Raw genomic sequence first — 14,962 nt, forward strand, 5'->3', positions numbered from 1 at the left:
TCTAAAATTAAGTAAAATTATTGTTATCGCAAAGATTCTATTTTTAAATAAATCTAAGAAAGAGAAATACAGAAATTTTGAAAATAGAATTCCTTTCTTAAATTAAGCAACTGAAAAAATATTTTATAATTTCTAAAAAAATGTACTAATTAGTAGTTAACCGATTATTAAAAAAATAATTCGAGTTTTAAAATATGCGTTGACAGATTTTCTACAACAAATTGTGTATAATCAAAACATCTAAGAAACAGAACTTCACAGATAGGAGAACTAGTTTCTTCAATTAGAAATTATTTCCACTATTTGCCAACATCAAAAACTATTCTAAACTTTACTTTTACAGGAATTTTGACTACGCAATTAAAAATTGTAATTTAAAAATACCGTTATAAATGTTTATACGTCATAAATAGAGCCAGATTACTCGCACTTACCGCCTTATCCCCAAGTTGTTCAACCCTACAATGCAAGAAGGCGGTCTGTCCAACAACTGTGGTCACATTGCGAGGCACGTTGTACTCGAAGTATGGAAATGAGCCGACACTGTCTTCCCCATAATGGGCTGTACCTGTAATGAAAAGATAAAGAGGTTTATTACTACAGTTTTATGATGACAGTAGCTCAGAACTTGCGACCTTTTTGTATTACTACAGATCACACTTAATGACAACAACTTATCTGTGCCCCCATAGTTGACTGGTGGAAAATGCCACTAGGCGATAAGTCTGCCATATTTACTTTTATCTCTGTATTACGTGTATTTAAGAGTATATTAATTATTAATCTTATGCCGAACTATGTAGTGTCCACGTTCAAAAAAACAATTCACCTTTATAGATCGAAAAGAAAATAATTCATGGTTTTTCCAATTGTATTACCTCTATATAAAAATATGGCAAATTATGGAACAGTCAAAATGTGAGGTATCAAACAAATGAACCTACTCACATCGTAGTGTAGTAATAGTTCATAAATAATGTGTGAGTGTAAAATAATGTCTATGTAAATATAAATGAAAATAGACCAAATAATTACCTAAAGTAGAGCTGTCATGGGCACTAAATAACTGACAGAAATTCCCAATGCTGTGATTTAGACAATAGTCAGCAATACAAACTTATTTATGAATACAAATGATTATGTAAAAAGTCTAGATCGTATGCTAAATATTTCTGGGGCTAGTCAAATAAACGAATAGATATAATATAAAGGGTAAAATATTGGACCAATGGACTCTAGATCATTTAGACTACTATTCTAAGTTTCTAATTGTTTTAATTATTTGTCGTTTTTACTATTCAATAGACAGAACTCAGTATCACATTATCCACAATTTATAATTCATTTATAATGCCCTAATGGACCTATACGGTTTTGTACCTTAATATAATTGGAGTAAAATAATTTAATTCACAGAATGTCGCAAGTCGCGTGACTATCAAAATAGATTTTAGAACGTAAAATCGTATTTAAATATTCAAATATTTACTATTAGAGAGGTATGTACATATAGGATTAAAAATAATAATAGAAATACTAAGTCAATGTATAGATTTAGGGTATGACAAATCTTTGCAACTGGGGGAGGCCGGGGTACATTATCATTACATAGTATAAAACAAAGTAGCTGTCACTGTCTGACCGTCCCTATGTATGTTTAAATCTTTAAAACTACGCAACGGATTTTGAAGCGATTTTTAATAGATAGAGTGGTTCAAGCGGAAGGTTTACATATATAATACATGTACACCCGTGCGAAGCTGGGCGAGTAGCTAGTGATATATAAAATGTTATATATAATATATCATAATGGATTACATACACATATAATAATGTGTGTACAAAATTTAATTACATTAAGAAATAAACAACAAACATGGACCGTAAATAACGCAGGATATATTTTGGTAATTCAGGCGACGCCAAACATAGATATGGTTAACCACTACGCTTTAGAGGGTCTCAAGCCGACATAGAGGTAGACAAATTAGACAGTCATGAACTATTCATATACAAGGAAGGAATTGCAACTAATTAATTTGATTAAAATTAATCTCAACTTAATATAAAATTAAAATGAAAACAGAAACAGGGTGACTGGCATAGGAGCTGAAGCTATTGAAACTGGGAACATGGATATGTTTGTAATTTCAGTGTTCTACATATTAATTTCTATAGTAATGTTATAAAGAGAACATATTTGAATTTTTATACTTCTGTAATGATTAAATAAAAAAAAAGACTTTTTTTAAAAAATATTTAAATAAATGCTAGCAATAAATTAAAATTACGAATATTTTGTTAGATATGTATATTTTGCAACTGTTTTGTATAAGGAAAATTTTCAGAAGTTTAAATTAATTCGGTAACTATGACTACAGTCATTTTTAAATGTAATATGTATGTCTCTATAGATATAGTAAATAGTTTCCATTTAAAACAATACAATCCACCAAAATTCAAAATAGACGAATAATGCCATTTGAATATAAAAGTACACTTGAATTTAGGATCTCCTTCTTTTTACATTGAAATAAAAAGTAGACATTTTAATAGGTATTGTAATTTAGAACTATATTCAACTCCTTTGTAAGTAACAAATAAATTATATTTTTCAATGTCAAATTTGAAAATACAGTCCTAGAAATAACTATGTTATTCCATTCGAGACGTGTTTTTTTTTAAATAAATTCTAAACGAAGCATATTATGAAGACAACAACGACAAAACAAAATCTATTACTGAACATTTTGCGCCTCCATTCCTTCACTTTTGTTTGAACCCAAATAGAATTTCAAATGACACGATTAGTGTATACAAAGGTGTGTTGATTAAGAAATTATCCGGGATGTAACATCTGAGCTGTCATGTACTTACGTGGTACCTTTAATTTTAGGGTAGTACCCTTATAATTACATACATTATCGACTTACAATTACTTAAAAAGATTTTTTGAAAATTACTGTTCTTGTGTATAATTTTTAAAATAAATATGGATAATATAATTTTTTCTGCTTTTTAGTGTTATTGGAATAGCAAATAAGCTGACGTTCACCTGGTAAGTATATACATGAATAGCATCACATTAATATGTAACGGCCATGGTACAACTGATACGTTGCCATTTCAGAGTACGAAAATACATCTTGTCATGCCTCCATGCTCTGTAATTTCACTTCCTTCGATCTAAACACATCTTATCAAGGAAGATTCAATGACATCTTTGTACAAAATCTATTGTTGTTTAATAATTCAGTAAACAAAGTATACTATAGGTTCCAAAAATATATGACTCAGCTAAATATTCAGGTAGAGCTATGTTATGTTATAAAATTAGTATTTATATAAATATAAGATGTATAATATATATATGTATGTGTCACGTGGAGTAAAGCGGAGGATAACCTTAATTTTAAGTGAAATTTGCCTGTGCACCATATAACCTAACCCTTTATACAATATTACAAATTATTGGATATGGTAATTTAGTATGAAATGTATAAAAATATTTTGATCAACAAAAAACATGTTATCCAAAATAGTCAGAGGTATATTTTTTTTCAGGACTGCTCTAATGTTGTTGGCCGCATCTAGCCTTTACAGCTTCACCGATAGGAGGCGAGTGCGGATGGTACTCTAAACCCGCGGAAGGACTTATAGATTAGTTGAAGGATAACTCCTGCCTGATGGATACGACTTTAGTCTGAGAGCACCCTAGGGTTTCGAACCTCAGCTGGCTCAGGCCGCCCTAATTTCGATCCTCATTGGAATTGAATGGGGGATCGATCGAAGGAGACAGAGGTAAAGTCAACTGTCGATGTTGGGGTGAACGCAACACTTGATAGCCCATACTGGCACAAGAAATTATATCATGTGTATGTATGGCATAAGCACATACATACACATGATATAATTGAATACGACGTGGCAGAGAGCAAGGCTAGTCATCAATAGATGGCACTAGACTTGCTCCCGACATGATAATACATGAATTTTTGGTTTGATATCGGTATTTCCTACAATGGATAGTTAGTGAGAAATATAAATTGACAAGTTTTATTTTGGTCAGATTTGAACTCACTACTTTGTAGGCTTAATCGCAGTTATGAATCACTTAAACACGACGCCCTCAAAAAGTATATTCATATATAATTGAGTTAAAAGAAAAACTGTAAAAACCGTGGAAAGCTTAACCGAGTCACTAGTAAACAATACGGTTGCATGGTAGTTTTCAACAGACAAAGAAAAAGAAGAATTCTAAATTCGATTGAATGGTTTTTTTGTGTTCGTTATCTTAGAACTTTTTTCTACGTTATAGTTCACGTAGAAAAAAGTTCTAAGATAATAATAAAATTAGTATTTTATTAATCTTTTTTTTTATTTGCGTACTGGTGCTTCGTGTGTAGTTCCGTACGAATTTGATCAAGATCTGTTTTGCTTTTCGAGTTGTCCTTAATAATACGATTAAAGTAGATTTCTTCGTATTCAGAAAACGGTATTAGAGCTTGCATACAGTATACCTTTTCTATTACCACTAGATATTCATCGCCTGTATACAAAAGTTACACAACATTTTTAGCTACATAAATCGCAGTTTATTTAAACAATATATTTATAAAACTCTACGAGAAAAGAAGACATAAATTCTAACAAAGTAAGCGATATAAAAATGAAAAGTACATACGTCACACACCGGTGCATCTTAAAATTCAGTCTTACACTTCGTTTTAATACTTGCACCAATAATTTTCAAAGCAACATTGTTCACTAAAGGTGATCATAAAACACTAATAACACAAAATGTATGCCGGTGTCGTTTATGATACAGTTTGAACTCTAGATCTTATAGAAATTTAATTTTTACTCGCTACTATGTGGAATTGAAAATTTTATTAAAATAAAAAGAAACTGTTTTGGAATTGACAATATACCTGCTATTTTTTCTAGTGTCAATTAACGATTAACAATCAATCTTGGAATGAGACAGGTTTACAAGTTGAAAGTATAATATGCGAAATTGTTTTTTGGACCAGATTTGTATTAACACATTGCTAGTGGTTACCACCTCGACTTCACAGCTGTATCAAATTGTTATCAATCAATCAATCAGTAAATATAAAAGTTAAGTAACAAAATGATTTATATTTCTAACAAATAAATACTATTTGTAAAACCCTTTCGAATAAAAGTTTTCATTTCCAATTTTACTTTTCAAATATACAAAGTTTCAATACCTGTGTATAGTAACAAACAGAGCGGTCACCCCGACCATTATGCGTCCAATTATGATATCATTTGCCAGGAGAAAACAAAACAAAAAAGCAATTTGTCGTTTAATTACCGCAAACACGATAATACCGAGTCCAAAACCGTTTCTATCATCTACGTCGTACCCTTTTACAACGAAACCACCGTCATTTAGCCAAATTGCCAGACTTAAATCGCGCGGTTCACATCTCATTTACCCCCTTTTTACGATACTACTGGATGTTTTTAAAAGAGTTACCCACGTCATACAATATTTACGCTTATTATACGGTGGGTAAAGTCGAATATTCCACAGCGTTGTTACGCCAGGTGTATGACAATGAAAGTGGATGTTGTACGCAATTGCGGTTTTCTTTGCTATTTAATTAACGTAATATAGTTTTGGGCTTAATATTTGAGATAAAAAGTAACACGGGAAAGGTCGTGCCCTGAAGGAGGGTTAGGGTATTTACATTTTAATAATATATTAATATACGCGGCGTATGTGAATATAAAACATATTGTTGCTCATAGAGGAAATAATTTCATTTAATGCAAGCTGATATATTTATTTATACGAAGGTTATTATTATATTTGTGGCGAATAGTGAAATAAAGCTATATACCTATATATATACTGAATTCTTACATCACCTTTTTTTATACCAATTTGCCTATTTTTCTTTATCAAAGGTTGTCTGAAAAAGATTGCTTGAGTGATAAGACCGGCTTTTGTATATGAAAAAACATCTATTCAGTATAATTCTTGTATTACATGTTTAGTAACATAAAGAGTTGATTCATAAAAAAGAGTTGATTCACAATTTTCGCCATTACTGTCTTGTGACGTTTTTATAAATGAAGAAAAGAAGTAAGAATGTTTATTAGATTCATAAAATACTTACACAGATTTTGGCATGTACCATTACAATATAGTGGTTTTGTACACGATTTAGAAACATGAACGATACCATACATTGTGACATTCATAAAAACATTGAAAATATATAATTTACCTTTACTAGATCACAGATTTTTTTTTACTTTATTGTATTGTACGAATTTATGAGAGTAAAATAACAATATAGTTAATATTGTTATTTTACCTCATAAATTCGTGCTATTTAGTATGTAGTTTGTATTCACAAAATCCTAAAAATATAAAGTTGTATTTGATACTATTTATAACGGCTTCAGGCTAGTTCTATTTTGACTGAATTTACTTTCCTATAGTAGCAAAATAAAAAGGAAATACTATTCAAAAGTGTTTACGTTTATTTGAAAAAAAAAATTCCACTTCCATACCTAATAGCTAATTAAACTATTCGATAACACATATTATTCACAAAACTTAACATACATTTAAAGTTTATTATCTCTTCAAAATTTAGTTAGTTATGCTCATGCACTAGACTAGTTATTAAAAGTGTCAGATACAGTCTAGACCCAGATATTAATATAATCAGCTTTAGTTAAGGAAGCCTACAAGCCACTTGACCTAATAGCTTAGACTAACTCGCTTAGGATTTCTAAAGGAGCTCGCAATTTCAAACGGTTATTACATTAATAGGGGTTGCAGTAGTATGACAATTTCTCTTTTATTTAGAAATGAAAACAGACACAAAAATTTACATTTGAAAACAGATAAAAAAGACGTATCTTATTTCTGTAATGCTTTATCAAAATTTAACAATTGATAAAAAACTACTTACGTACTTATTAGAATTACTTCTGAACTTACTGAAGTGACATTTAATGACCATTTTTATAAATTATCTTTTTCATGGTATAAAGGCAAACAAGCTGCGAAACAAGCGGTAATTACTTACCATCAGGTATGTCGCATACTTGATGGTAAGTAATTACTGTCGCCAATGAGCAGCCGCAATATCTGAGGAATTGCATATGAGTTACCCAGTAAAATACAGTAAATAGTGAAGGCCAGCCTTTGGAGAAGAGATGAGTAGAGGAAGAAATAAAGAGGGAACATAGCGTTTGGAACATGGACCCATGGCGCAAAAAACGATAACACTTAATGCAGGTATTTGGAAGAGGTGTGGTATTTCCGATTCGAACGGGCGTACTCGTGCTGCATAACCATGTATGCAGCATAGTGTTTTACGAATAAAGTGGTGCAAAATCGTACTCGTGCTGCATAACCATGTATGCAGCATAGTGTTTTACGAATAAAGTGGTGCAAAATAATAAGCATAAAAAATAGTTAAAGACAGTTTTAACTAAATCACAACCAAATACTTCTCAGTCTTTAAAATGCTTACTCAACACCAGCATTCTTTACATTTAGTAAAATATTTACAGGTGCCGAGAAATCATTGTAACCATTTAAAAAAAACAACCCTAACAATGTAAAAGGCTCTAACAAATGCTGACTCCTTTGTGCCACTTCTCCCCTACCACAGAGGTAAAGGTTACTTTATAATTAAAGATAACTTTCATTCATTCAATTCTGATTGCTATATATATAGAACAAGTTAGTATATTACTCCGATATTTTCATAACCACACTTCGTCGTATAAAGGCCACCCACACAGAAACTTTCCCACTCCTTTTACACAAAGTAGTAATGATTTTACCCGATCAAGTGAAATGTTCGCGGTATCGTGATTCACGCTTTGAATACAGATTGCCTTCTTCTGTTGGCACCTCAAACTTTCGGTAGCAATGAAGACCCGACGTTACAAGAGAATACACAATGAACACCAGTCCGCTACATATTGGCGATGAAAAAGTTGCTCGGAACAAAATAAATTAATTATTATTATCAGACTAAATATTAACAATAATAATAATTGATTAATGAGTTCATATAATATGAATGACAAATACCTGTAAGTTTATATACACGAGAGATGTACAAACACAAGCATTATATCAGAATCATGTGCATTTCCATTCTGTAGAACTAAGATACCATGCCTCTTATCCTGTAATTTCACTACCTTCTCACACTTCAACCAACAGCTTACAAAGCAAGCTGTTTGGCGGACGAAATAGGTGAGACTGAGGTACCTACTTTTATTAAAGTCAATACCTGTATTCGATTTGATGAGTGATGTGTGACTATAAGATCCACCATTCATCTTATAGTCATACATCACTTATAGTTGGGTTACACTCTTATAGTCGGGATTGTATTTATACTGATGCTTCTAGTATTTTGAATATATCATAAGTTCTTGAATATAATCGCATAGATATTTCAATTTCAAAACTGTTTGTTAAAACGAAAATATCACCAAATAAATTGATTACAATATTATTTAAGTTCAGTCAGTGACTACGCAATACCTGACTGATATGCAATTCTAGAACATGAACAAGGATAAACGTTAAAACTTCAATATCGATTGATTGAAACCGACAGCGCCGTGCACTCCATTACTACTATCGTTGCAATAAAATGAAAATTCGTTGCAAAAAGCAGGTATGTAACATGTCAATATGTTTTAACAGGAATGCTTTTAGGTAATGTTTTATTTGCACAAGTGCACAGTTTATATTACATACTATTTACAAAGTAATAAAAATCCGGCGCTGTGTCTATTAATACAGCGCCATCTTCTTAGGCTGATAATTGGTTTTTTTTTTAAATACATACACATAATAAGCACGGAAAAACACCCAGAGTTGTACAAACAATTACATTCATGAATACAAATGTTTCTATTCTGCGGGAATCACACTCGATTCTCGTAAGGTGGGTGTAATTAGGACCGTCAAACAATTATATGAAATAAATGAGATATTTAACTACATATATATAAAAACGAACCTTGTATTTGTGAATTTAGTGACAGCTACAAAAAGTCGCTCGTTTGCATCACATGTTCTACTTAGATTGGCGACCAGCCTCACCCATAGGCTCTGAATATTGTACCGTAATTTTCGGTTTATTGAATGGCCTTACTTTTCTTATCGAGGGCTAACGGTCCACCTGGTGTTGGTAATAGTCAAATACGCACCTCAACTTTTGTAGTTTGGAGTTCGTTGAATTGAGCTTCTAACAAGCTCCTATAAATACAGTAGGTAGAAGGATTTTAAAAGTATCTCTCTTTTTTTACTCGTGCCACCACGTTTACTCTTGAAACCACTGACTCGTTCGTATAAAACATGACATAAAACTGAGTAGAGCCATTTCATTTCATAAATGTATACATATATGTATTTTTATTGTTTATTTTAAATTTATGTATGTATATTGTATAGTAGCACTTAATTTCTTACTTACACAGGAACGTTCGCTGACATTTCTTTTATTTAATTAAGTGTACATAATTTTATATTTCCACTCATGCCTCACGTACTCTATTTTTAGTAATCTCTTTCCAAAGTTTGTCTGGAAGAGATTGCATTAGCGTTTTAATTTTGTGAATATCTTTTCTGTTGGTGCAATTAAGTGTTGTAAATAAATATATTTTTAATTTATTTTGTTTCTTCCTCCATTATTCGTGGATTCTTTTGTGGACTTCAATACAGGATCGCCTAGTGCGGGGTCCAATGTATAATAATTGATTTCTGAATAACTGAATGAATAAATAAATAGAATAAGTTCCTTTCATCTTCTATTTTTCACTATGTATTCAAGATACTAATGATATAATTTTTTGTTTATCTTTTTCAATTTTTCTGCTAAATAAATCAACTAAACGATAACGTCATTTAGATGCTATGTTTATTGTTATTGTTTAATCATAATCAATAGATATAGGAAGTCGCGGGCTCTACTAAGTAACTAAGTTGTAAACTAGTACATTTGATATACGTACGGACATATGGTATATATGTATATACCTTTTTCTCTTTTTTACACAGCTAACGATCCGGACCCTTGTTAATTTGTTAATTAAATTGTTTTCAAGAACTTTATCATTAACATTTTATCGTGAATTTTCTGCTTCGGCGTCTCAACTAAAATTATATTATATAATAATTAAATATGATCTAAAATTTAATAAAACGGATAAAAATAATTAAAACTAAAATTCAAATAAGAATGGAGCCATGTTTTCTTGATTATTTATATAATTGATAATGTGTAAAAAAACTGCGAAATAAAATTATAGATTACCTAGTTTGTATTAATATATGTGGTAAATGGATGTATGTTAAAATCTAATGCCTATTTTATTTCAATACAAGTACAACGATAAAAGTTATAAAGGTAAAAAGTGACGGGCTCATCTATTACATGCATATAACTATATAATAACTTAAGTACCCGGCCATACTTTAAGGATATTTAAGTAGCTCATAAGTATACTGTGAAATATTCTCCGCAATAAAGAAAACTTTTGACTGGGCAATTTATCCTGAGTAGCATAATTGCAAGAAGAATTTGAGGCGTCAACGTTATGGATGAAATTTGAAATTATTATTTGAAATTATTAAAAAAAAGTGATAATATTTATATATTGTGGTATAAAAAATTTAACTTATTCAGTTGTTTTGTTTTTGACTAGAATTGGAATTACGAGACATTACTTTGTTTACACAAACGTTCAATAAAAATTTATGTTTTTGTTTTATAAAATAAAAAAATCAGTAACACAGATTTTTTAATGTCTTACAATATCAGTAATTATATTATTTATTTATTTATTTTTAATTTATTTATTTCGGGCAACTAGGTCTATATTACAAATACCTTATAGACTAACATACATATGGATTAATATTTTAAAAATAATATATTTATATTTTGCGTCATATTAATACTTCTGCTTTATTTCAACATATATGGGTAAAGTACCTACTCTTAAGTAACACACACACTGAAACTCCCTCTCCCTCTGAAGTTTCAAGACGTGTTTTTTTTTAATCTTATCAAACTTTTAAATTATTAAAATTTTCATAGATAATCATTTTCATACTTGAATCTTAGATGGTCATAGTGTTTAGGACGTGCTAAACACTATTTCATCACAATAAGTATATAGACTAAAAACTCAAACATCAATGTATAGAGTTTATTTTTATTTGAGTACTATCGTCACGGGAAACGGTGTTCAAACGATTGAATATTTTCACTGTCATAACCGAACCCACGTGTGAGATGTGATTGTATCTAAATGATTCAATTAACGATTGTCGCGATTAACTCATTCGTTCGTTCGTGATATTTCAATCCCAATTCTCGACTAAATTTAATTTTACTAATTATAAGGTTCGATTCGTCGTACAGCACAAATATTTGTATTCATGAGTTGTTTGTATCGGTCTGGATGTTGTCTAGTAGGTCCAGATGGCATTGTGTGAATTATCCTGATATTATTATTATTATTATTCGATTCCTCGCACGGTGTATCCACATTTGTATTTATGAGTATGATTGTTTGTATCGGTATGGGTGTTTTCTCTATATGTTATGCATGTATTTTCGAAAAATATGTAGAAGCATTCATATTAGTTGTCTAGTACCTATAACTATGCCTACCCACCTACCTACACATAGACAACATAGTATTATTTATTTATTTATTATTATTTACATTGATACCAATTTAAATAAAAACGAGAGAATATTAAACACAAATAAATTTTCAATCGAATTCTAAATTATATAATAGAAATTCAATGATATAAACGTATTTATTGAAAATTTAAACGACACTCGTAAATCAACATTCAATGAACTAAATGCAGGACTAAATTCAGTAATTAGTATGGTTATAGCGAAATTCACGGGTCCTTTCCGTTGCTTGATTATTACTCAACCTCGAGTTAGAGATAATTGGAAAAGTCTTAAGAGTTATTGATAATTTAAATACGGATTTAGAAGTGAAATAGCACTCCGCTGACTATTTGTAAAATTTTCTGCATAACAGTAATACTGCACAGTTCAAATTTCTCATCTAGCTTCCTTAAGATAGCTAGTAAGAATTCTTGACACAGCTCACACAATAATTTGAAGTACTTTGGTAAAAGGCATGTATTTGCATTTATTAATAAATACTTAACTTCTTTCTTACTTATTATTTTGAAGAATATATTTTATTGTAATAATAAATTATTTGAACAGTAACCTGATAATTATTGTGAACCTTGCCTTGAATGAACTGTATGTAATTTGTAAAGTTTTAAATAAATATTCAGGTTTATAGACATAAGAGAAGCTGGTCCTATATATGTAGACAGCATCTAGAACTATTTATCAACTGACACAAATATCATAAATTAAAATAGATGTGTTTAAATAAGCAATTCGTTATCATAAGTGATGTACAGTACAATGAACAATGACTGCAATGATTTAAGAAAGTGATACTGATAATGTAAGATGATAATTACTCAGAGTACTCAGTATCAGATCTTTAGACTCTGTTTGAAACATAGATAAAGATCAGAAACAACATAGATGGTTAAAATAAGAATCACTACTACTCCATAATAATAATATATACAATATCACCTCAAATTTTTAGGTTTTATATTCGATGGACATTTTCGTACATTTTCCTGTAAAGTCTAACATTTTAAAAGATCTTTTAGTCATTGCCATACAGGAACAAGAGATAATAAACACCTGAGTAGGCCAGTAGGGTCAATTAAAATTAGGGTTGAGTAATATGTTAGAGTTTAGCAGACCTAGTTTCACCTTGTATGTAGTTCGATTCGATAAACTTGCGACCATCAAGACACGATACTATTGGACAATACTAGTATAATACTGGACTATTAAACAGTATTGTCACAAGTTGAACTAAAGTTTGGTGGGCAGTTGTTCGCCAAGTTTGTGTGTGTGGGATGATCGCACGATTTCAACCCGGCCTTCAAAACAATAACTAAATACAGATAGGTTTGATCTATATAGATATGTAGGCCAAATTGCTTTAAAAGAACTAATAAGTAAGACTTTTGGAGTCGAAAAGAATTTAACGGCCTGAACGAAGTGATAATTTTTTGAGAATATGGTAATTGCATTAATGATGTTACGAATATAATAATATAATATAATATGCCATTACCAATTAAAATAAATCTGATTTTTCTCTTCGACTCTTTTTACTTTGGATACACCAATATCAATCCAATCCAGTATTACTATGATATTTTGAAATGTAAACAAGACTATAACGATTAAATCGATAACAATATCAGTAACTTTATCATTGATCACGAACTATAGAATTTGCGCATCAAATTATAGGGAGTCAAGAGAGAGTAGGAAAGTATAGAGTCATGGCACTTTTCTCGTCTGAAACGGCAACACATTAAAATTATCATGAGGGTCATATAACAACGGGAAATTTGTGGTACAATTCATGTTATGTTTTGTTTTAGCATCAGGTTGGCCGTCAGCTTATTTGCTGATTCAGTTACAGAAAAGAACATTATATTTCTGTATTCTAATTTCTACGACTGCAGTCTGTCGATACGTAATTTCATATTTGTTTTGCTTCTCATTTAATATCACAACTGCCACTTCTAGTTATTCGCTTCTTTGTCGCCAAGCTCTAATGAAACGCATTAATAACATCTGCGCACACTAAAATGTCTTTTGTTTCTTGTACGATTTCGGAAATTGTACCCTCTTTTGTGCTGTACTCGGTTAATATTACTCCGTTATTTTCCAAGGGTAATATTATTCGGGCTAATTTATATGAAATAGTGGGAATATGCTGAATTTCATTGTTTTATAGATGTTGTTTTTCGTTGAAAGTGCGGGCAAACTAGTAATAAAATAACTAACTATTAAAAGTTAAACAGTTACATTTCTGCTAAATTAGTTTATAACTTTTGGCAATTTCCACGGTGACATTTCGTAAATACTGATTGGAATCGGACGAAGATCGAACCCGCGACTATCACATGGAAGTCAATCACTACAATAATAATAATAATAATCTCAGGACAATTCACACAGCGCCATCTAGACAAGTTACGCTAGCTAAAGCTTCTGTTATGGGTACTAGACAACTGATACAAATACATAGATATTTTTTTTTTCGTAAATACATACATATTATACATAGAAAATACCCAGACCGATACAAACAATCATACTCATGAATACAAATGTTTGTACCGTGCGAGGAATCGAACCCGCGACCATCGGACGTAAAGCAGTGTGCTAGACCGCTAGACCACCGAGGTCGTCAAGTAGATTAACATTGAAATTAGTATTAACAAGTAGATTAACTTTGAAAAGAAGCCTTTTCAAGTACTGGAGAATGTATAAATAAACAATGTGAAATAAACCTTTTTTATGGTTAATAAAAGAATAAACAAAATCGGCTATCAATTGGACATACAATATAGGCATTATTACATTTTTACGTATTTCAAATACAATAAAAATAACATGCTAAAATTGTGTTCAGAACATACGAGTACAGTAAAGAAGAAATCACTTTGTGGAAAAACTACACCGATACTTAATTTACGTACTAAATCCACTTTTGTAGTTTCACTTCGTATTGGGAAAATAAGCAAACGAGCACGCGTAGTAGAACATTAAATAAATACGACAACACCAATGTTGGATATCAACAAAGTAAGCCAATAAACATTAAACTGCATAAAACATGAAGTTTTATACAATGTACAAATAAATTAAATATGCAAAATGCATTCAAATTGAAATAATTACCTACGTTATGTGCATATTAAATAAGTAAAACAAAGTTGCTGCAAGTTAATGGGTGCCACAAACTCACAAACTGTGTATTTGGCCAAATAGCTAATGTAAAGTGA

The 14,962-nt window shown here is 30.7% G+C and overlaps 1 protein-coding gene across 1 annotated transcript in view; it reads right to left on the bottom strand.

Annotated features, from left to right (window-relative positions):
* The window catches only part of LOC131850147 (zwei Ig domain protein zig-8-like), a 128,910-nt gene that overhangs the window by 29,524 nt on the left and 84,424 nt on the right, over positions 1-14,962 (bottom strand). The window contains exon 3 of the mRNA XM_059200320.1: positions 435-568. Within this exon, the coding sequence (XP_059056303.1) occupies positions 435-568 (134 nt within the window). The remainder of the gene's footprint in view (positions 1-434; positions 569-14,962) is intronic.

Source organism: Achroia grisella, unplaced genomic scaffold, assembly GCF_030625045.1.
Source record: "Achroia grisella isolate CSIRO2021 unplaced genomic scaffold, CSIRO_AGI_Agris_v1 utg702, whole genome shotgun sequence".
Lineage (NCBI taxonomy): Eukaryota > Metazoa > Arthropoda > Insecta > Lepidoptera > Pyralidae > Achroia > Achroia grisella.